Source organism: Ixodes scapularis, unplaced genomic scaffold, assembly GCF_016920785.2.
Source record: "Ixodes scapularis isolate PalLabHiFi unplaced genomic scaffold, ASM1692078v2 PGA_scaffold4__175_contigs__length_147842914, whole genome shotgun sequence".
In the NCBI taxonomy this organism is placed as follows: domain Eukaryota; kingdom Metazoa; phylum Arthropoda; class Arachnida; order Ixodida; family Ixodidae; genus Ixodes; species Ixodes scapularis.
In genome coordinates, this window is record NW_024609879.1 from 147,119,963 (window position 1) to 147,142,338 (window position 22,376).

The 22,376-nt window shown below is 43.6% G+C and overlaps 1 protein-coding gene across 4 annotated transcripts in view; it reads right to left on the bottom strand.

The window, feature by feature from the left end:
- The window catches only part of LOC8042074, a 53,496-nt gene extending 31,391 nt beyond the window's left edge, over nucleotides 1–22,105 (bottom strand). Inside the window, exons 1-5 of one of the 4 annotated variants that reach the window (XM_040219393.3) lie at nucleotides 21,998–22,105; nucleotides 18,981–19,004; nucleotides 12,060–12,092; nucleotides 7,971–8,009; nucleotides 2,659–2,688 (exon numbers count right to left, since the gene is read on the bottom strand). In XM_040219393.3, coding sequence (XP_040075327.1) covers nucleotides 2,659–2,688; nucleotides 7,971–8,009; nucleotides 12,060–12,092; nucleotides 18,981–19,004; nucleotides 21,998–22,049 — 178 coding nt within the window. In that variant the 5' untranslated portion in view covers nucleotides 22,050–22,105. The remainder of the gene's footprint in view (nucleotides 1–2,658; nucleotides 2,689–7,970; nucleotides 8,010–12,059; nucleotides 12,093–18,980; nucleotides 19,005–21,997) is intronic. The other 3 variants (XM_040219394.3, XM_040219396.3, XM_040219397.3) reach the window with 3 other exon arrangements.
- Between the last annotated feature and the right edge of the window lie 271 nt (nucleotides 22,106–22,376).

A 22,376-nucleotide genomic window follows, 5' to 3' on the forward strand; every position in this document is an offset into this window, starting at 1 on the left:
AATATTCTTGTTGTGATTTCCTCATCTCGGAGGGCATGGTTTCTTCGGATGGCCTTAATTAGTGCCTTGCCTACGGATCCTTCTCTGGTGTCTCCGAGTTTCAGACCCTTTTCGGGTCTAACAGTAATTTTTATCTCGTCTCCCGGCATCGGTCCGAATCTCCTCCTTTTTGGCTTCTGCTCCTCGGTTGACCCCATGTTGTTTTTGACATCGCTGGTGGACGAGCTGACTTTCTTATCCTTTTTTCTAATAATGTAATTCCAACCCCTCTCGGGTATTCCGCCTATTCTTTTCTCGCCATCGGCGGCCGTCTCGTCCATCTCCATGCCATCCCCGTGTGGGGGTAGGCTTGTCTCTAAAATGTCGATATTGCCGGTAATATGCGACCCACTCACGTTTCCGTATTATCCTTCTTTTCCTCTCGTCCTCCTTCCTTCCGTGGTATCAGTCTTTTCCGGAAAACAGGAAAATTTTCGCGTCGTTCGGTGCGAGATGCGGAGCCTTCGTGGAAAACGTTAGTCCCCGCCGCAAACTTCTTCTTTTTCTCGAGGTGCCGAGGTTTGTTTGCTGAGAACCGAGAGTGAGAGTGGTTACTGGTTAGTGCCCGCAAGTTCCCTCCCAAATACTTTTTCCCTCCTTTCGTGTGCGGCGAGACCCCTCATTCTTTAACGGCGTCGGCGGGTCGGCGCAGTTAACGTCGTCTACTTTACGTCTGCTAGTCAAAGCGATGGCTGCTTTACCTTTCCTGCGTCTATCGGAGATTCACCGTTTTTTCACCGGCGAGAGTCACCGTTGCCTCGGGAAACAAGGAGATAACAAGAGGAAGAAATTGACCTTTTAATCTAAAATTGAGGTCAGCGATCAAAGTATAATACGGGAAGGGTTCACAGGGGTCGCGCGGGCATATTCCATTCAGCACGCCAGCCGGTCGTGGGCAGACGGTCGCCGAGTCGCGGAGTGCATGCTAGGCCTAACTGCCGTACTCCCTTGGTCGTGTTCGGTGGAATCGTGGCCGTTGGAGCTTTTCCCGGGTGTTTGTGGATCCAGCGTTCTTGTTCGTCGTGGTCTGTTTCAAGTACTTTTTTACTTTTCTCTTGCTGCTTGAAGTCGGGACGCGTGAGAAGCGCACGTAGAAAAATAAACGCCCGTGGGTCGTCGCGACCGCGACGCTGTCGGCCATGCTGAAAGAAGTACGTAAGACAGCTTCGCAGCTGTCGTAGGATTTCGACGTAACCTGCGCGAAACTTACGAAAATTTCGTTTTGTGAATACAAATTTGTTCTTAACTTACGCACATTTTTGGCGTAAGATCGTTTCGTAAATCTGGCCTATGCACTTCCGAAAGTCGCAGGAAAGGTAAGACAGAAGCAGACGACGTTGCGAGCAGACGACGTTGCAAAGGAGCAGACGACGCTCAGATAGGATCAGCCAATCAGGGCTCGGCGTTCTGACGTCACCGCTACCCCCTGCGCAAGAAGCAGACGAACTTGCCCTCCGCATTGGCTTTCAAATAATTACGGCATGATCAAGCGTTTGCTCTTGAATAAGAGAATCATCCCCTGAGCCATTCAAAATACTCTTAGAGGTATGACATTGCTGGAAAAAAAATTAACATGCTGGGAATATTTTTTATTGCTTATTCAGTCTCCGAAAAATTCCGTCCGTTCAAAACGACCAATATAAAACATGGAAACGCAGAGCGTAGGTGCAGTGTTCGGGTTAGTGTGGTGTTCCGTTGTATTGATATATGCGTGTGCCGTGTATGTGCTCAATGTATGTTCATCTGATGCTTCTCATAAGCATGTCATAAGCGTAATCTGTGTATAGTAGAGGATCCCCAAGAGGGGCCTGAGGAAATCAAATTATTTTTTGTAGAACATGAATTGAGCGGTACCTAGCGCCACCTAGCCTAGCTACTCGCAATTACTCTGCTGGACCCCGTCATCTGGTGGCTAGCGATTTAACCTTCTTTCACGCTACGCGATAAACAGCGGCTTCGAGTTTGTTCTTTCGAGAGCGGCTTTTGGTTTCGCGGATTGAGCAGGGAGCAAACTTCCTCCGTGATGTGCGGTTGACGAAGGAATTGTGACTAGAGGAACATCAAAGGTAAGACGCTAAGTGCGCGAAGTAACTGGGTATCGGTTGTCTCCGTTTAACATCGCAGTGCTTTCGACGAGGAGACTGAGTAACTGCTTTCGAAACGCAAGTTTCTGTACCTGTGGGGGGAATCTGGCTTCGGAAATAAACACAGTTCGCGGAAAGCTCGTGTTACGCTTTCATTTGCTGCTGCTCTCGCCCCGTACGAGAGACATAGCGTCCTCGTCAAGCCTTATTGGGCTCGATTTGCTCGATTCGGGGCCGCCATATTGAAATGAAAGCGACGGAGGAACTTTGCTCTCCTGCTTCAGGGACGAACGTTTCTCCCTTTCTAAAGGAACATAGGTTATAAGACCGTTCCTCCCCTAAGGGAGGACTATCCATACCCTTTTTTCTACGAGTGTGTCATGCGTACTGATACTGCTGCTTCAGTCAAGCGAAACCAGCCATATTCACAGTTACATCAGTGCTACGTTCCCTTTCCACATGAGCCCTACAGGCATAGATGAAAGTAACCGTGAACTCCGGATTATAAAAGAAGATGTATAATCTGAGCGCTCACCTTCATTATCTTTATCATCTGGCTTTTGGCCTGATAAGAAAAATAAGCAAAGAACGTGATTGGCAATTAAAAAAATGACTGGGAATTAAAAGAAAAACGAATACTTTCGTTGCGTTTTTCTATGTATTTTTAATATAAATATCAAGAGAATGAATACTTGGCAAATGACAAAACAAGTAATATGTATGTCGCGTCTAAGTATTCAGAGACGCTGGCAAGCTTTTCCTATGCCTGTTTCTGTAGTTGATATTACAAGGAATATAATAATATTAAAAGCCAAGTAAACCTTATAATTGGACTTACAAAACAGTTAGGTAAGTTCACAGTTTAGAATCAAGCCAAAATTTACAATTGGTGTTCTGGCAACGGCACCGAATTGTCGGCGTCGCGCATTAAAGACGACAAAAATTCGTTGCTACATTTTTTTTTCGGCGTAATACACAGGATAATTATATTTCTCGGTTTTTTTAATGCGAAAGCAATAAAGGGCCCCTGAAATTAAAAATAAATCTCTTTTTAGACAGTCGGCCTGGTTAGGACATGAGTGTCGAAAAATAAATTTACGCGAAAAACAAAATTTTTAGAGTGACATTGACGGCGTGAGATTTATTTTAAGTTCTACTAGCATAGCCGATGACGTCACGGAATGGTCATGCATTCTTTCCACCTATACTTGAAAGAGAAGCCGATCCACCTCTCCTCCACGCGCCCGAAAGCCGAGAGAAAACAAAGGGGAAGGAGGTGACTACCGACGAAATCGCATCTCGCGTCGTCAATATTGCTCCAAGAAAATGTTTTCTTTTCGCGTAAAATTAATTTTTTTTTGACATGGGCGTTCCAACCAGACTTAAAATTTTTTTCTGATTTTTTTTTTAAAGGGTTTTTTAACTATTCCAAGGAGCAAAACCAGCGACGGCTATAACCTGAAAAAAAGAAAAGAAGAAAGAAATAGAACGGGAGAGAAATACTTATTTTCCGCACTCGGCCGCCACTGTAGACCGTTCCAATATGGTCATAGCAGAGAGGGTAAAAAGAGAAAAAAATGCCCTCCCCGTCTCACCCTATGTCGTCTGCTCCGCCGAGTGGCCAGTACCTAGCATCCGGCTGGCGTACAAACTCTGTTTAAAATCGCGTCATTTTGAAAATTTCAAGCGCAGATGCGCAGATTTTGGTATGCCAGTTATCGTGTATTACTATGCTAGATAAAAAGACTGAGTCCAATTGAGCTGTTATCTGCGTGCAAATAAAAGAAAATAGGGAAAACTGTGTCAGACTGGCCGGTCTCTCCGGCGAAAAGTGAATCCGGTGGCTGTACCTTTTTTACTATACAGAGTTTGTACTGGTGTAGGCCTTCAGGGACCATGAGTGGATGTCTGAAATAATAAATAAAAAAACGTGCTCTCCTGCCGTAATGCACGCAGTAGTTGAGGTAGTACTGCCGGCTGACTCAACTGCTTTTTAAGTAACGGAAAAAAAAGATATATCAGTTGATCATTCACCGAAGTAGAACAACAGAGAGCTCTAGGCTGATTTTGGAGTAGCCATAACTATTCTAAGAAAGCGAACCACTTCACAACGGCAGCCACGAGCGAGAGTTCGATGTTCCGCACAGCCCGCCGATACAGCCCAAAGATGGAGAATGGCAACCTCCCGTTTTGTCGTCTGCTAGCGGAGTCGGGCGCCTGCCCTCTCTCTCGTTTTACCTCGCCGAACCTGCGGAAGTTCCCGGATGTATGGAGAGGGTGCTGCTGTCGAACAAAATGGTGCCGCCCAGACAGCGCTAAATATTCTGTCAGGCGTTGCCCGAGGGGGGGGGGGGGGGGGGGGGGGGGGGGGTGCGGCTGCTTCACGAGAGCGCGCTCGGCCGCCGCTATTGTGTCAGGCGTTGCCCGAGGTGGGGGGGGGGGGAGGAGGAGGCGGCCGCTTTACGAGAGCGCACGCTCGGCAACCTCGGCAGTAACGAAACGTGGCCGTCCACGCCATTACACAGCAGACGAAATAAGGGAGCGGAAGAACGACATTCACGCTTTCGGATTCAGAACTCATAAGAAGTTCCTTAGGTGTCCCTGGAATTTTAGTTTTTATTTGCATACTAATAGACTTATTCTGATGTGTCAGTTTCATTCGACATAGTTTTTTGACAAAATGTTTTGTTCGTCGGTGGTTTAGAAAGCAGAAAGCTGTTAGCGGAATCACGGAAGCACGGGCTCCTTTTTGCATTTTCACACATTCCACTGCAAGTGCCTAGATATTCAGGCAGATGAATACATCTTTATGTAGTCTGGAAAGAAAGAGCTACAAAGGCAAGGATTTTTCAAGGCATCTAATCCTTCTGTGGCGAGGCTCATTGGCGTTGAATCTGGTGGCGAGGCTGCACCCACAACTTCGAACACGGCATCCAACATCGTCGGAGGGGATAACGGGGAATCGGCACGCCTGGCGGTTTCTTCGAAAAGTCTTCTCCTGGTCAGGGGGCTCTCGTCACGATTTTATTTTTTAACGGCCGAAGTGAAGCTTCTGCCTGTAGACAATAGTGCAGTTAGAGTGAAAGTTCTCCAACTTCTTGAAGCAGTTGTGAATGAGACCATTGCGGCTGTTCCCAAAGATGTAGTCCACTCGAGTCGTCCGGTTTGTCAGGCACGGAGGACCAAGGGTTTCTTGGTACGTGTACGTTGTGTACGTGCTCTAGGTAGAGCAGTCATAACCGAATGCGGGCACGCGGAAGGAGGCCTGGCTCGCGCAGCAGCCGGCGCTCGCATGCACTGTTGCACTGTCTCGCGGCCGGCATGCCACCACAGAACAGTACACGACACACCTCCCCCCTAAATGTAGTCTCGAAGATACCCCGGACGACGATGTTCGCGTTAAGGACGTCCTGATGGAGCAGCGCCAGGATTAGGAAGATAGGAGGTCGATGTGGATTGACCTGCCTGGTGTTGCTCGGTTCCTTGGTCAGCGGTCGGCGCAGCTGCTAGACGGACGTCCGGGTCTACATTCGGGCTTGACGTTGCGGAGCTTGTATCAGGAATCTGGACTTCGCAACTCTGGCTTGGACTGTCACTTGGCATGCTGCAATGCCGCGTACGGATATGATCTATGTGTCGCCGCCACACACGACCGTCTTCAAGTTGCACTTGATACGAAGGTGGGCCCAAACGGCAAGTGATCACACCTGGCAACCAGCGGTTCCCGCTCGTGCCAAAATTAATTGCAAAAACTGGACTTCCGGGTTCCAATTGGCGAGCGGCTTGCCGATTGCTGGCCTCAAAGGCTTCTTCCTGGCGCCGGGTTACTGCCGCCTGCTGATCTGGATGTAGGTGATCTAGGGCCGACCGAATCTGCCGTCCAAAAAGAAGCTCTGCGGGGCTCCTTCCAATGGAAGTACTGGGAAGAATATGTTGGTCGAAAAGAAACCTGGCAAGACGGGTTGACCAGTCGCCGCGATTGATTTTCTTCAGTGATTTCTTGGTCTCTTGAACCATCCTTTCGGCCTGCCCGTTCGAGGAGGGATGGTAGGGTGCCGCAAGGACTTGGCGGATGCCATTTCTACGAAGAAACTCTTTAAAATCCCCTGAAGTGAAAGCAGTACCGTTGTCCGACACCAAAACATAAGGCAAGCCATGCGTAGCAAACAGCGAACGTAGAGCTGCGATCACTGTCGAAGCTGACATGGACTTGACTCGTTGAACTTCCAACCACTTAGAGTGCGAATCTACTACGATGAAGAAAAACTCCCCCTGGAAGGGGCCCGCGAAATCAACGTGTAGCCTCGATCATGGTCTTGTTGTGAATTCCCATGGGTGGATGGGTGCGCGGGCTGGCGCGTTTCGTGACTCCTGGCACGGAAAGCAGCAACCCTTTTATTACGACATGACGGTACGCCAACATATGTTAAAACAGTTTTTAGGGGCAACGCCGGTCCAACCTTCCTCTACCAAGAGCCACGTCAGCATCAAGTTACGATTGTCTAGAAGCCCAGCGGTTCATAATCTTGGTTGTAAAAGATTGTTCCCGAAGCGGTTACCAAGAGCGTTGTGCCAGTGCGGTTCCGCTCCCAGTGTGAACAGGTATTTACGTAACTCTCGTTGACACTCTTGTAGTTCAAGTGTATCTTCCTGGACAAAGACTCCCTCCAGCATCCCCGAAGCCACGAAAAACGCCGCGGCGATTTGTTTACACGTGCGCCGCCTTGAGAGCCGTGCGGGCCGTCTCCTTTTAGCAACAATCGTAGTTGTGTTAACTTCGTAGCTGTCAAGTTCGTAGCAGTCGACCAAAGCGGCTTTACCGTAATTGGAAGAGGTCGGCATCCGGCCCGTTTAAATATGCATTACATCGCACGGACACAACCCCAAACCACCCCAAACATGCGTTGCCGGAAAGAAGACCCGATACTGAGACGAACGGTGGCCAACTTTGCTGTTATTTTCTTCACCAAAGCGCCTCGCTACTACGTTCAGGCCTAAATGATATATATGAGTGACCGTACTTCCCGTTGTGGTGCTGCTCTTGCTGACCTGATGTAGTCACGACAATCCTTCGAAGCTTCACAGACCTCCACAAAGTGGATTTTGGTTCCCGTTTAATTCAGTTTAAAACATGTTTTCTTGCGTCTTCATAAGAAATATTGTATTGGTGAAGGGCTACTTCAACCCGATTTACGTTGAAGCAGCGAGATGAGCTTCAACAATCGGTTTCCGTAAACCTTAAGGAGCTTCATAAAATTGTTTGTATGCTAAAGTTTGAACAGATATGGCAAAGATTTATGTTGAAATAGCGCCTGTAAAATATTGATTACAGAAGGAACACCAGCTCAACAGTACAAAAGAGCAGAGGGCCCTCAACGGCCGTGGCCGTAATCAACCTTCAAGCAGATGGCGAGTAGGCCTCAAAATATTAGTTCTTGAAGAATTAGCTTGAAGAATTAGGGATTAGTTTGACGCCTTCAATTATAGTCCGCCTAACCAGACAAATGTCTGTCAAATGTTCACTGTCGAATATAAAACTGCATAGGCTTCTATGCGAGCTGTTGCGCTGCTCTTACTTACGATGTGCATTTTGTACTGTTTTGGCAAGAAAGGTTTATGAGTTGCAAATAATAAATGTCCTAATAGATATAACAGACACTATTTTAATTTAAAGCACTTTAGACACCTTTTAGAATGATTAAGTTTGACAAGTATATAATTCGAAAGCTTAATGACATGCAATAATAGTTTTAGAGGTCCCCGTATTGCGGTCTTCAATAATTTCGACGGTATAAAAAAATCAGATGGCACAAGACAAATGATAAAATCAAATCAAATGGTACGTACCATTAGTCGTTTCAGTGTCTTTTTCCTCCTTTTCAGTATCTATAAAATGAGTGATTGTGAAGCTTGTAAAAACGAAACTATGATTGCAACGTTCACCTACATCATTTGTCGAAAAATCAATTGTGACAATCGAGCACTAAAAGGACATCTTGTAAACCCTGAGATGGGGAACGATAAAAAAAAAACAAAAAAACGGACGAACACAACATCTCAGTGTTTACAAGATGTCGATTGTTTACCAGCTCGCCTGCACTCTTTCACTGCTTACAATACTAAAAAGATTTGTTTTGTTTATCACTGACGAAGTCAGTGCTCTTTACGTCGAACTGAAGTTTTGGGTTTCATTAAATGAGACAAAAAGTGTAAGATTACACTTTTTTTAAAAGTGTAGCACACAGAAAAATTTACTATATTTCCCGTGGTTTTTCATTCCTATAATATGGGATGTTTTATTTGCATTGGCATATACACAGTAAGAAAGATAAATTCCATTTCTTGTTCACAAGAAGAGTACTTCGCCTATTGTAAACAGTTTAATCTACTTATTCATAACACATAGAAAGAATCAGATAACGGTTAAGCTCTGTCTGTTTTGGGGGCAAGGTTAGGATATTAAAAATATTGCTGTTCAATTAGTTTTTATAAGTACCATTTTATGTACGCCATGCAACGCCTCTCGATTCTCCGAGACGGATCAAATTAACTTAAAATACTCGCGTTTGAAAGTTTTATTCAACCAGTTGTGGAGTACGCCAATGCTGCCTGAGAACCTTACACGCAACAAAATATCCAAAAACGCGATAGCGTCATCGGGCCCCGTTCGCATCGCCTTCTCATTCGCTTCTCATGCTCTTCCTGCCAGCAGCAGGCCTAGTCAATAGCGTGTCTGGCTCGCAACTGTAGAGTCGTAGGTTCCAATCCAGCCTAATATTCCTCAAACGTTTTTTTTAAAGACCCCTAAAAAGAAAAAAAGCTTTTTTTAAACAGTTTGGTTGGGACGCGTCTGTCAAAAATCAATTTAAAGCGGAATTTTTTTAAAGCTTTTAAGACGGCGGGAGATTTATTTCAAATTCTGCGCTCAAAGTCCATGATGTCGTGGAATGGTCATTCGCTCAACGAGAGGGTCATTCGCCCTTTCCACCTCAACGTGAAGGTGAAGCCGATCCACTTCTCCACGCGCCCGAAATGCCGAGAGAAAACAAGTGGAAAGGAAGTGACTAGCGACTAAATGGTGTCTCGCGCCGTTAATATTTCTATAAAACGATGCTTTCGCGTTAAATTGATTTGTTGTTGCGCGTGTCCCAACGACATTGTTAAAGAAATTTTTTATTTTTATTTTTAGGGGCTCTTTAAGGCAAATGAATTACTCGTTGGTTTGTTCTTGTTGTCTCGCGCGAGGTCATGTGGCTGTGGCGTCATGGCCCTATTGTCCAATGAGGATTTTCGCGTCACGCGACCGAGGCCGGCTTTTCTGCAACATGAGCTCCTTAACGCTCTCGCTTTAAAAAAAAAAAAAAAAACTATTAGGAGTACAAATTACAAGGTACTTTGTTTCATCTGCAAGTATACATTACATCAATTGCTTCAATGCATCAATCTAGTCGGTTTTAATACAATGGAATGGAACATTGAAATAAATTGCCTTAAGATGTTAGTTTTATTTATAAATGATACCCAAATGTGGAAGATAGAAAGATATATATCATTCTCGATCCTCCGTACTATATAAAAAAAAAAAGCTGGCGACATATTGATTATAACAGGTTCTGCGGGTAGAAGAAAAAGTTAAAAAAGAGGCGAGCTGGCTAACTGGTGAGCCGACTAGAATGATGTGTAACTCTTACAGCTTTTTTTATATTTTAGTTTTTGTATTGTAAGATCTGCAGACGATTGAAATAGCTTGTTCGATAGTGCTGTTAATAGTCTAAGCACCTTTTATTTGAAAAGAAATCAAACTTTCCTCTAATTTCTTGTTTTGATAACTTACTGTGTATTATGATCATGTGTTGTTTGCAATTTGTACTCAGTTTTGCCCAGTCGGAGGTTAACAGCACGAAATAAAATAGATTTCGCCAAAGAAGCGATAATACGTACACTCTAAGGAATCCTGGGCGTCTGCTCTCCCGCAAGGCATTTGGGAAAGCCAATCGCTGCAATCTACAACGGTGCTCTGCGAATAATGGGGCTCATATGTTTGTACACCAAAAACCAACCTGCTCTGTATCACTGAGCACGGTGAAACGTGTGCAAGGGTAGCCTTGCTCCATGCCCATCCCGGAGGAGCAACACGAAGCAGGGGGTTTCGTGAACAAGAAACTACAGTTATTAGTCGAATAGAAATGGTTTGTTAATACCAAGATATAACGCAGCCACGGCGTGCACCTTCACGTATCTCTGCTCTTGGTCCGTCCTCCCCGTTACGTGGGCTTCTCCCCTTTTTATATCCCGTCTGGCGCCCATTCCTCATGCGCTGTTGCCAACGAAGTAGAGCGCCTTAGAGCGATAAACTGGCAGCTGAAAGCGACCCCTAATGGACCTTTTCCACATACCGACGGCACCAGGCGGTGGCTGCACGAACTAATATCGAGGAAGTGACCTACCTGCGCTACCAATCGATAATGAGAGCTACGCTACCAGTTTCTTCGCTCTCTGAGCAGCGGCGGCTGCCCAACGCGACTTTAAAGAGGAGCATCCGTGGCGTCCACCCAAACGTCGTGTTTTCCTTTCCGTCGACGTTCTTTTTTTGTGTAACACAAATATATATATATGCTGCAATTACGTGTTCTACTCGCTGATATACAACCTCCTTCCGAATTTCCTCGATTTTTCGTTCAGACTTCCACCGCTTGGCATTGGGTGCTCGCGCGTGCGCAGAACGCTTCTCGGAAAAAGTCCATTGGCCGCCGCCATGTTGCAGACTTTTGACCACTTCACACGTGACCTTAATAGTTTTACGTCAAGATTTTAGTGAAGTACCATGCACAAATAATTGCCTAATGATCTTTCATAACTGTACCGACGAGATAAGTAATGTTTCGTTCGTTTTAAGTCCAAAATGTGCTTTACGTCAAAAACTCGGTCAGCTTCGCAATGCCCTCGCTAGATGCCGTCAGCCGCGGTGCTGTATTTTGGGTTTTTATTGGAGCTGGACACTGATCTCTGGGGCTAACGGTATAGAAAAAATAGTTTATAATGTTTTTTTTTACAGGGATCGCAATACAAATCTCGGCTCAGTTTTGCATAGAAGCGTCAAGATTTGGCAGGGTCATGTGTCTAGTGGTCAAAATTGTACAACACAGCGGCAGCCAAGGGGGGGTCACTTCTGCCTGGTGGACGGGATACCAGTATATCGCTCTAACTCCCTCACTTGCATTTTTGCATTAATTGCATTATCATTGTAACCTTAACATGCAGGCCGTTCACCCTTGTTGGTGTTAAACTGGTGGCAGCTGATAAAACCCGCTTTCTTTACTGACGTCTAACCCCTGGTTTACTGAGTTGGTAAAGCGCTCCACTGAAAATGGAGAAATCCCTGGTTCGACACCCGGACCACGCGGATTTTTTCAGTCGCGTACCAATCACCTAGCTATGTTTGGAGATTTGTGTTTGTCCTTTGTCCCCCTTGTTCCCATTCTCCAGGAATTATTATCGTCCCTCTACCTGGTTGGCTGCTGCGCGCTTCGTACTTCGTGTCGACTTTGGGCGGGCAGTAGCGGCCCCTGGGCATGGTGGTGGATCCTTGTCCCTACAAACGTCGTATACGCAGTGACACGAAGCAGACCATTTTTTTAGGTTTAAACATATTTACCAGCCCCGTCCTTCGCAAACTGCTCTTTGTAGACTGCCGCGATTGGCTCTCCCAAGTGGTTTGCGCCAGAGCAGACGCACCAGCTTTCTTAGAGTGTTCTTTCTGTCGTGGTATGTATACAGAAACGTCTGATTTAGGTTTCCTCGAAACATTCAGTGCTCTGTTTAACATGCATGCGTACTACATTCCTGGCAGCTAGATGCCTATAACGTGTAAGAAGGAAAGTCGAGGTAGTTTTAACACTTCAGTTTAAATGCAAATATTTATTCAGATATGCTCACCGGAAGAATCTCTTTTCCCAGAAGAATCTCCTACTGAGAAAAATCGAAACAAAGTATTATTCAGTATGACACAATGCAATATCCAAACACTGTTTCATACGCATACAAGTCGGATGTAACGAGCATAAAACGCAAAAGGCAAAGTATGTCTGTACCATCGTAATAAACAAATTTGGCTACGAAAATATTTTCTTGACCAAATTTTTTATTGATGTCATAAATGCGTCTAAATAGGAAAAGTAACGATGCCCTTATCGCGCACTAGTAGAACACAAATAACCAGTTGAAAGGTTAAGATTGATCCACAATTTACCTTTGTTTGATTTTAATAGTACCCAACTGTCGTCGACGTTTAGGAATGACAAAACATTTTTTGGCTATGACAGTAGAGAGGTGTTGCCAGATTCTAAACATTCTGTTTTAAAATGACGGAACACGAAAGCTGCAGTGACGTGACGTTCACTTTGAGGCTCGTAAAACCGGAGTCACACTGCTCAGTCATCATACAAAAAGCAGTCTGCAGACACGAGCCACCGCAATATCCATGGTTCGAATGCCGCGCGCCAAGTTTCTTCCTCGAACTCACTGCCATGCGGCATTCGAAGCCCGGATCTCGTTGTGACTCGCGTTCGAATCTGTAGTTTTGTTCATCAGTGGGGAACATAAAAGCACCGATGCAGATGTTTCTGCGTTTCTGCGTAAGAAAGAGCGAACTCAGGCTAAAAGATAAACAAGCTATAACAAGTATCTGAGATTAACCTTGTTTTAAAATATATTTAATGGCCGACATGACATTCATGAAGAGCAGTGCATAACAGATCTAACTCATGTGTCGCCCCGTACCGACGACCATCTCAAAGTTCGCGAGTACAGAAGCAGAATAAATATATTTAAATTCACATTTTTTCCGATAACTGTAAACGAATGGAATAGCCTACCAGACGAAATTGTCTCATCGCCAGCTCCGTCTTTTTTCTTGGTTCTGCAAAGCTTCGTGTTTGGCTAAGTGTCGATTTGTGAATTTAATTGTTGGTATGCTTTCCAATTTTTTTCCTGTTATGTAATTCTTTTAATGCTATGTCACTTTCAAACCTGTTGTCTTTGAAAGTTTTTCCGAATCACACGCATACTTTCGATATATGCTTTATATTTTATATGTATTTTATTGTCCCCCCCCCCCCCCCAAATGCCCTGGTAAGGGTGGCGTAAGTAACTGAATAAATGAATAAATAACACAAAGGCTAAACGTGCAAGATCGCGTCCCAATCCCTGCGGTCGATTGGTTCAGTCGGTGACATTACATTTTTTGCGTTATCTGATTGGCTCCATTAACAAGCTTTAGAGAAACGCACCCAAAACCCTTTGCGTACGCAAAGAAATAGCGTCGTCGCCTTACGCCAGTAAAAAAAAAAAAAAAAGCGGTTCGGGCTCGGCGCTTGAGCAGTGCCGACAAAGCTATTTTACTCCGTACGCTATACGGCGTGTAAGTTCGTCTGTTCCTTGCTTTATACGGCGTGTAAGTTCGTCTGTTCCTTGCTCACATCGTGCGTTTGTTTACCCGCCAAATGTGCCAGCGTGCGTATGTTTATTCCTGACCTCAACCGATGTCGACACAAATATGGCTGCCTCGTCATCGCGCATTCCCTGCGTGTTCGCTGTGTTGCCCTCTGATTGGCGTACCCCCCCCCCCCCCCCCCCCCTCCTTGCGTTCTTACGTGCCAAGGGCGCGTTTTGGCACACTTGCCGTATTTTTAAGCTCGGTTTTGTAGAATCAGATGCCGTCTGACTCAATGGAAGCATGGTGCCGTAACTGGTGCCACATGCGTGCTAGCACGAGTATCGTTCGCGTGATCATAGCTTTCGCAAGCTTAAAATTGCACGGACTTCGCTGCACCAGCAGAAAAGACATGGCGGCGGCCGTGGCCTTGCTTGAAATCGTCTATAGAATTAAGACAATTCTGTGGTATGGTTAGGTTTGACGGGGCACGGAAATGAAGAATATTCTCTTCTGTTTTCCTTTCACTATTGAGGTTTCCCAAATTAAACTCGACTTTATCGCGCGAATTCAAGATGAAAAAAGTCTGCAAAATAAACACACGGTATTACATATCTTTCCATATTGGTCAAAACCAATTGAATAACACGTAATACGCAATAACGCTCGTATCTTTGATGTTTTATAAAAATACACAAAACAATTCAGCCAACTAATTACTGTTTCCGACTGCAAAACTGGTAGTTTTGCTTTTTAGACAGATAGGACGCAAACTAAAACGCGAGAAAGAGATAATGTCTATGGCGTTAAGTGAAGCACACCTTCTCTGTTCAGTTGCTCCTGACCGTACCATCGCTAGAGCGACGCAATAACCAAAGGTATGTGGTACAAAACGGGCAAAGAATGACACGTTTTGCTATGGGGAACCTTCAACTATCAGAAACTGTATCAGAAACTTTAAGAAACTGTATAAGAAACAGAAAAGTATCGTTCGACGAAAGCTCCGTCGTTCGTAATTTTTATCTTTAGATCTCCTGGATAAACACGATGTAGCATTTATGTAACTTGGATGAAACACGACGTAACCTGGACGATGTAATCTTTATGAACCTCAAGTTAAAACAGGTATACCTTTACTTAATAAATGTCATACCGGTCTGACGTGAGAGTGGTGCTTATTTCGCTGATGCTCTTAAATAGTATTTTAGAAATACATTAAAAATAGCGTTATCGTATATTAGCCAACTAACACCCCAATCCTGACATATATTGTAAGATATATAATCGCTAGTGTATCATCTCAAAACTTTGAATATAAAAACACCATTTAGACCACTTACGATTTTCAACCAATTTTAGAAAACAGAGTGGAACGCGATACTCGTTATCCGGCCCCGTTTGCATCGCCTTCTCCTTCGCTTCTCATGCTTGGGAGCCAGTGAGCGGGACACACGGCGGACGTGGCTTAGTAAGTAGCGTCTCTGGCTCGAAACTGAAGGTTATTGGAATCGAATACTGCCTAAAATTCTTCAAAATTTTCTTTAAGGCAAATTAACTACTTTAAAAAGTGAAATCATCGAAGACATGTGGGCACTTATATTTTGCATTGCATGTCATGTTCTTTATTCACTTTGATTCCACGCGTGACGTCACGTTTCACGTGACGTTGTGGACTGTTTATAATCCCCGCGCGAGGTCATGTGGCGCGACGTCATGAGTTCATCGATGAATCGGGATTTACGCGCCACGCCACCGACGCCGTCTTTTCTTTCACGCCGCCGATTTTCTGCGACACCAGCACCCTAACGCTATCGCGTATGAACCAAAATACAGTAGGTTATGAATATAGAGTATAGATGCACTACTTTGCGCAGTTTCTGCAGGTTTTTCTGGCACTTTTTAAAAAGCTCAAGCAGAAGCATTAAGAGTAGTGCCAAACAATCCCAACTACAGGGTCCGATCGAGAAAAGTAAACCCTACTTTTCAGCCCGTGTAAAAAAAACTACGCATCGCAGAACGCTCAAACTCCGCCAGAATGTTACCCTAGCGGTCCAAGCAGGATGCTAAAGTTTAAGAACATGAGCTTACCTGGATCAAGAGATAAAAGAAAGAAACGAGAAATCTATACGGGGAGGCTTGGACCATGGAGAGACACAGACGGAGGCCGTCTGCTTTGAGTTGCATTGCATAGGTGGCGCCACCACCTATGCTGGTTCGCGGGTTATCACGGGCATCTGCCGGACTTGGCGGCAAATTCGGAATTGTTTTCTATCATTTCTGAAGTTTCACTTACGCACTGCAACGGAAATAAAGATTACTCGCTCTAATTTGTGATACTTCGGTGCATTTGCTCAGACATAACATTTCTTCATGCTAATTCGTCTGCTTTGTTCTTCGCAAACCCGAGCACCGGTTCTCCCGTTGATTACTTTTAATCTCTACCGTGTTTCGCTGCACTTTCCTGCCTGATGAGGCAATTAACCCAAAAGCAACGCGCGAACGTCGTGGTTTGGAATTTAAAGCGCAGAAGCTTTAAGAATGCTCGCCGCCGATACCGTCGAGTGCACCGTTCCAGGCCGCCACCAACCCGCATAGGTGGTGGCGCCACCTATGCGATGCAACGCAAAGCAGATGGCCTCCCTCTGCGTCTCTCCGTGGTCGGAGCCTCCCCGTAGAGATTTCTCGTTTTTTTCTTTATCTTTCGATCCAGGTAAGCTCATGTTCTGAAACTTTGGCATCTTGCTTGGACCGCTAGGGTTACATTCTGGCGGAGTTTGAGCGTTCTGCGATGCGTAGTTTTTTTATGCGGGCCGAAAAGTAGGGTTTACTTTTCTCGATCGGACCCTGTAGTATAGCTTGAGCTACTTGGGCGACGTCTTGGTATAAGCGACCTTAAAAAATTGATTGATTTAAAGCTCTTCACTGTTAACAATCCAGTTTAATGGTATTCAGAATTATTTCACGTGTTACACTATTTAAAAGACATTAAGAAAATCACGATTTCTTTTTTATGGCCTATGTAGCATAATGATGATAAATACTATTATCTTGTCGCAAAAATCGCATCATATGAAGTGCAGACAGGCATCTATTAATTGTTATTCTTCTCACGAATCAAAACAAATATATATATATATATATATATATATATATATATATATATATATATATATATATATATATGTGACGCAGAAGGCAAACTGTTCGTTGTCTGTCAGAGCTTCAGATATTAAAACAAATGAGCTTTGGCCGAAAGGGGTTGTTATACGTATTCCTCTATTCTCTTGCTACGAGATGAGTGAATCAAAAAGGCAAGAGTAATTAATGTCGTTTCGCAGTGAATGTAGTGTTCTTTGAGTTTATCTGAAAGCAATGGATGGGCAGTTTACCAGACCAGTACTGCAGATTCCAAAGTCACTTCTAAATTTTACACAGATAAGTTCAGTAGAAGCAGACTTAAAATAAATTTTGATATATGCTCACTTTCCCCATTAGAAGTGTCACGTACTGAAGCTAGTAGAGAAATATAAACATTTAAATATACGGGTATATAGTTTAATAAAACATCTATATTTATTAGTTTTATAAACATGAATATCGTATGAACCTAAAATGACTGAAATAAGCAGGAACGAGTAAGCATGCCGTGTAGCGATATGAAAACACGTTACAGAAAAGGTTTTTATTGTGTGTGTTTTTTATCGCTGATTTAATGAGAACGGTTACAGGATAAAACTAGCTGAACCAGTGCGTCCTTGATCAAATAATGCGCGAGTAACGATCAGCGACAAAGCGCCCCTTAGATCTTGGTATATACAGTGTCAATGGTTTCGACCCGATAGAAACGTCGCCAAGTATTATAGCTATTTTCGTACGTGAAACAAAACTTCAAAACTCTCTTGTCCGTTCACATAGTATGCATGTTAAACAAGAATCCTGTATTAATGTGAAATTAAATTCGCAGGGAAAGAAAACGTTAGTGTTCGATGCATCTCTGTGTGAATTAACCTGTAATTGTAATTTTTGAAACAACTAGTTTGAGAGCCTTTTTCACAGATGCAGCGACGTAGAAACATCTCTAAAATAAAGTCGGGCTGTCAACTGAAGAATAAAAATGATTGAGATATCCCTTTAAACGCAATCCCGTGCGTTTGTTTCATGTCAATGCCAACCAAAATGGTGCTTGTTTGACAGCGTCACAAACGCGTACACTCTGTTTTTGATGTTCCCCAATCAGGGGTACTATTGAGAACATGCTTCTGAGGGTTTTTGTCAAATCCTACATCTGACAACGATGGCTATAAAACTACGATTCTAAATGCAGTAGAGTTTGAAGGTTTGTCTATAAAAAGGTAATGCTTATAAGTGTGTCATTTGGGCTGACCCTGTTGCGTACCACTAGGGCGCCAGTAAGCGCCAACGACTACTCAGCGTGTATGTATCGTCTTAACGTGAATAGTCTTAATGTGACTACTCAACGTCTATGTGTCGTTATTTTAACGTGAAATGTTTTTCGGCTAGGTCTTCGAAATCTCGTGAGACCCAGATGAAAATGAAGCCTGGATAAAAGCATGACTGCAAGGCTCGACACTGATTGGTTGACGGGTGGGAGAGGAGGTGTGAGGTGATCGATGTTGATTGAATAAAGGGGAGGTCATGCGACCAGCGAGGTACGCCAAGAGGGGCTCAACCACCTGTGAGCATTGAGGGAGAGGAACTCGAGAGCATGGAAGGCTCTGAAAGATCCCCAGGTCATCAGCCCGATTAGTGGTAGTATCGCTTCATTCTCGAAACAACTATCGAGTGTGCACGTGGTACGTGGTTAACTATCTGATGAAGATCGCCGTGAACGTAGGCGTCTGGCGTCTGGAAACTCAGACTATCGATAAACTTTTGTGATGCTAGAAAGATTCACGCCTGCAACACGCCTAGCAATTCGCCATACATTAGATTTATTCGTGTCACAGGGTTTATTTTAGGATGAGAAGCCCATTGGAAGTAAGTTTGAATGTATAAAATAACCACGTCGAAACGGTGTCAACACATATTTATTTAAGACACTATATAAAACAATAATATAATAACCTGTCATGCTATGTTCTTACATTCAGGTATTTTATAAACACGTCTGCTAAAAACTTATTACATTCAGTATTTAGGCAAATACACTATGTTTGCAATCGGTTAATATTGAACGGTACTCTGTCAATCGCAGATGTGTATTGTCGGAGGCAGTTTCTTTGTGTTTATGTTTGATTGAAACGCCTGAGATTTAGTGCGTAATCAAGCGTATAAATATGCGGATATCGAATTTCAGCATCTGCATTATATAATAATAATATATAATACATGATATATAGCATATGTTATATATTATTATACATTATAATATTATATATTAAAAGAAATATGTAAACTAGGCTTACCGGTCTCACTGGCACTTGGATCGCCTATTGAGAAAAAATAAGAAAAAAACGTTTTCAGTCAAGCGTAATTATGCACAAAATTGATATATAAAATGGGCTCCCCAGCGATAAATTTATGACTACAAAACAAAAGAAACTAACACAAACAATAAGATATCTATTATTTATGTTGCCGCAACAAGCAAATTGTGTGTATGTTTAAAATTTATACAGCCGGAAGTTAGTCTGCTTTAGGTGTAGCTGGGCAATTTAGCCAGTGCAGTAGAACCGCTAGCCTGGGGTCTTTAACGTGCACTGCGCAGTTGTGATACACGACCCAATGCTCATCCAGATCGAAACCGCAAGGGCGGGGATTGAACCAAATTGAACCCAGGATCCCTGGGTTCTCGCAGCGCGAGCTTTCGCTCCACGTACTCCGAGCTGGTGTGCGCTGGACCACTCGGCCACCGATCCCCCTTTATGTTGCTGCATGATAAAGAAAGCTACTGGAAAGTTTACTTGTGTTTCTTTGTATTGTTGATGTCACGAAGGCACAACTATCAAGGGGACTCTTACAGGCACTGATAAAACAGAAAACACCAGTTTACAAGATAGGGCATAGTCTGTCATTTTTTCTTATAAATACGAAACAGTGATAAGTTATAAAATTATAATGATTTCGAGAACTTTCCACAGCTATCCGCCGAATAGCAGTGCTTTTTTTGAAGCTACAGAGCCAGAAATTATTGGCGTATGTTCCATAATAATGTTACCATAGCCTCACAGTGCCATGTTAATTCGCTTTAACTGCTGTTCTTGATAAGGTTTTCTGCCTTCGTAGGTGAGGGTAATATGTGTACAGATGCAAATACAGTATTCTGTCACTTCCAGATATGCTTAAGCGATATCTGGCTTTAGGAAGCTGCTGTAGTTTTCCTGATTTGCTCGCTAGTTATCTTTATTTAAGCTTATATATTGCTGTTATTGAAATATATATATTTTGGGTGTATAAAAGAAACAAAAAAGTATCTTTGTTTGCATTTGTCGTTACTCAAAAAATAGCAAGTCGCGCCTCTTTTGATGGTGTTGGAGTGTTAAACAGAATTAAGGCGAGATACACTCTTGCTGTACTGAACCGTCCACTTCTTGCTGGCAGTGGAAGGATTTCGAGTATTGGTTTTTAATCCCTCAGGACATAGGTCCCAACATGGAAATTTAAGATTGAAAGGGCTCGTATTTGTTCAGAATTTAGAGATACGGAGGGGTATATGCTTCCTCGGCAAGGCACAAGTTGTCTGTGATGCCATTCTGACTAGGGAATATTTGCACACATTGGGGAAACTTTTTTTGTCATTGTAAGATGACACACAATATTATACGGGTTCAGAGTCAGACCAAGTTGGAAGGAATGAAGTTTTACAGCGATGCTGTATTTGACTCGTTAGTCGGATATTTTCGTCCCCGTGGACAGAACAGTTGTCAACAAAAAACATTCAATAAATACTGAAAAAAAAAAGAAACTGCTTGATAACTGCTTTGTTACCAATGTGGGGAGCGCTACGTGAAGCACGTAGCGCTCCCCACATCGATAACAAAGCAGTTATCAAGCAGTTTCTTTTTTTTCAATATTCATTAAATGGTTTTATTGTGTACCATGTAGTTTTTACACTTGTTTAGTGCTTTTCTTATTCAAACGAATACTGGGGTATGTGCATGCAACACACCATCTCAGTATTCGTTTCAATAAGAAAATCACAAATCAAGCGTCAAAACATGATAGATGATAAGACGCGCGCGCGAACAATGCGAAGCACGTAGCGCTCTCCGCATTGATAACAAAGTAATTATCAATGTCGTTTTAAAATAAAAGTTTTGGTGCAGTGAATTTACTTTTCTTTCGTCAATCATTTGGTATAGATCCCTTTAAAAATTCGCTTGCCGATTACTAGAATTACAACTAGCCCAATCGTCAGCACTACTGATTACTAGAAGGTCGGAACCCCAGCAGAATGACAAAACAACGGACATCGTGGAACGTGCAAGTCATTCCATAAGATAGCGAACGTCGGAGTGCGGCTAACGCTAGAAGCCGACGAGCCAATCAAACAGCGTCAAAAGTGCAACGTCACTGCGCTCAGCACCTTTTTCTTTAGGTGTTTTTTTCTTCTACTCCAACCAACGGATAAAGTGTGCCGCGACATTATGGTTTTAGTCCGCTATTGGGCAGGGATCCTGCAGCTACCAACAGAGGGCAGTATTTCGAAAGGGGCAAACAGTGCAGTGGACAATCGTTGCAGGTGATATCACAGCTTCGCTGGCCAAACACCTTCACAGCGTGGATTGAAGCCCCAACTTCTTGGATGTAGTTTCTCGTGATATAAAGGTATCTGTACTTACATGAAATTACATTTTGGAGGTCTTACGTGCCAACCCGAAGAAAGCGCATCTAAAGCGGCCCAGCGAAGACTTGATGATTACGGTAACTTCGATCCCTGGGGGATCTTTCACGTGCAACCGAAATCTCGGTTATATGGTTCACTCTTCGCAATAAGTCACCATCGAATAGCGGGCACCTCGACCGGGATTCGAACCCTCCCCATGAAGATCCACGGGCCGTTGCTTTGATTCGGAGCCATCGAGGTGGAGTATCTATTTCTATACCTGGTAGGGTTTTTCTAAGGTCCATTCGAAGTAAAATATTACTGTAAATTGTAGAAAGTCACTATTCTATAAAAAAAACTATGCTGTGGAGTAGTACATATAAATTGGGAGCATCTTATCTGTTAAAAAGAAAACCAAAGCTGCATGCAATTGTGATTTACAAAGCTCGACTGATAGCTGAGGTTACGTTTCAGTTTAGTTGCTACTAAGCGGATATTGTGTTTCCACGATTTATATGCTACATCCCATTAGAAGTATATCTAAGAAACCTGGAAATGTATAAAAATATACAAAGAGAACTACACCAGTGAGCCCTTACGAAAATACGCGATTTAGAAATATTTGCTAGCAAGAAAGACGAAATGGCGTATTCTTACCGAAACATAATCCAGCGAGTACGAAGAGAATAAAGAACTTCAGTTTGAACATCTTCGTAGATCTCTCTTCGTACCTCGAATGCCACGCAATGTCTACTGCTAGGAGGCTTCGTTCTTTCTGATATACCGCTAATCCATCAGGCGTGGAACGGGACAATAACCACGATGTTAATTTTTTATTCATGTCGAAAACGCGGGTGGAAACTTCCACACCCTTCTCTTTCGTTACGTGCCGAGGCAGAGTGCACCGCATGTTGGGTTACTTATACATTGGGCGCAGCCTCTATCTTTTCGTTATTATATTTTTGATGAAAGGGAAATCACACGCACATATTGCAAGTAATTATCCCAGCCCCACTGATTGTTGAGAGCTTGCGAC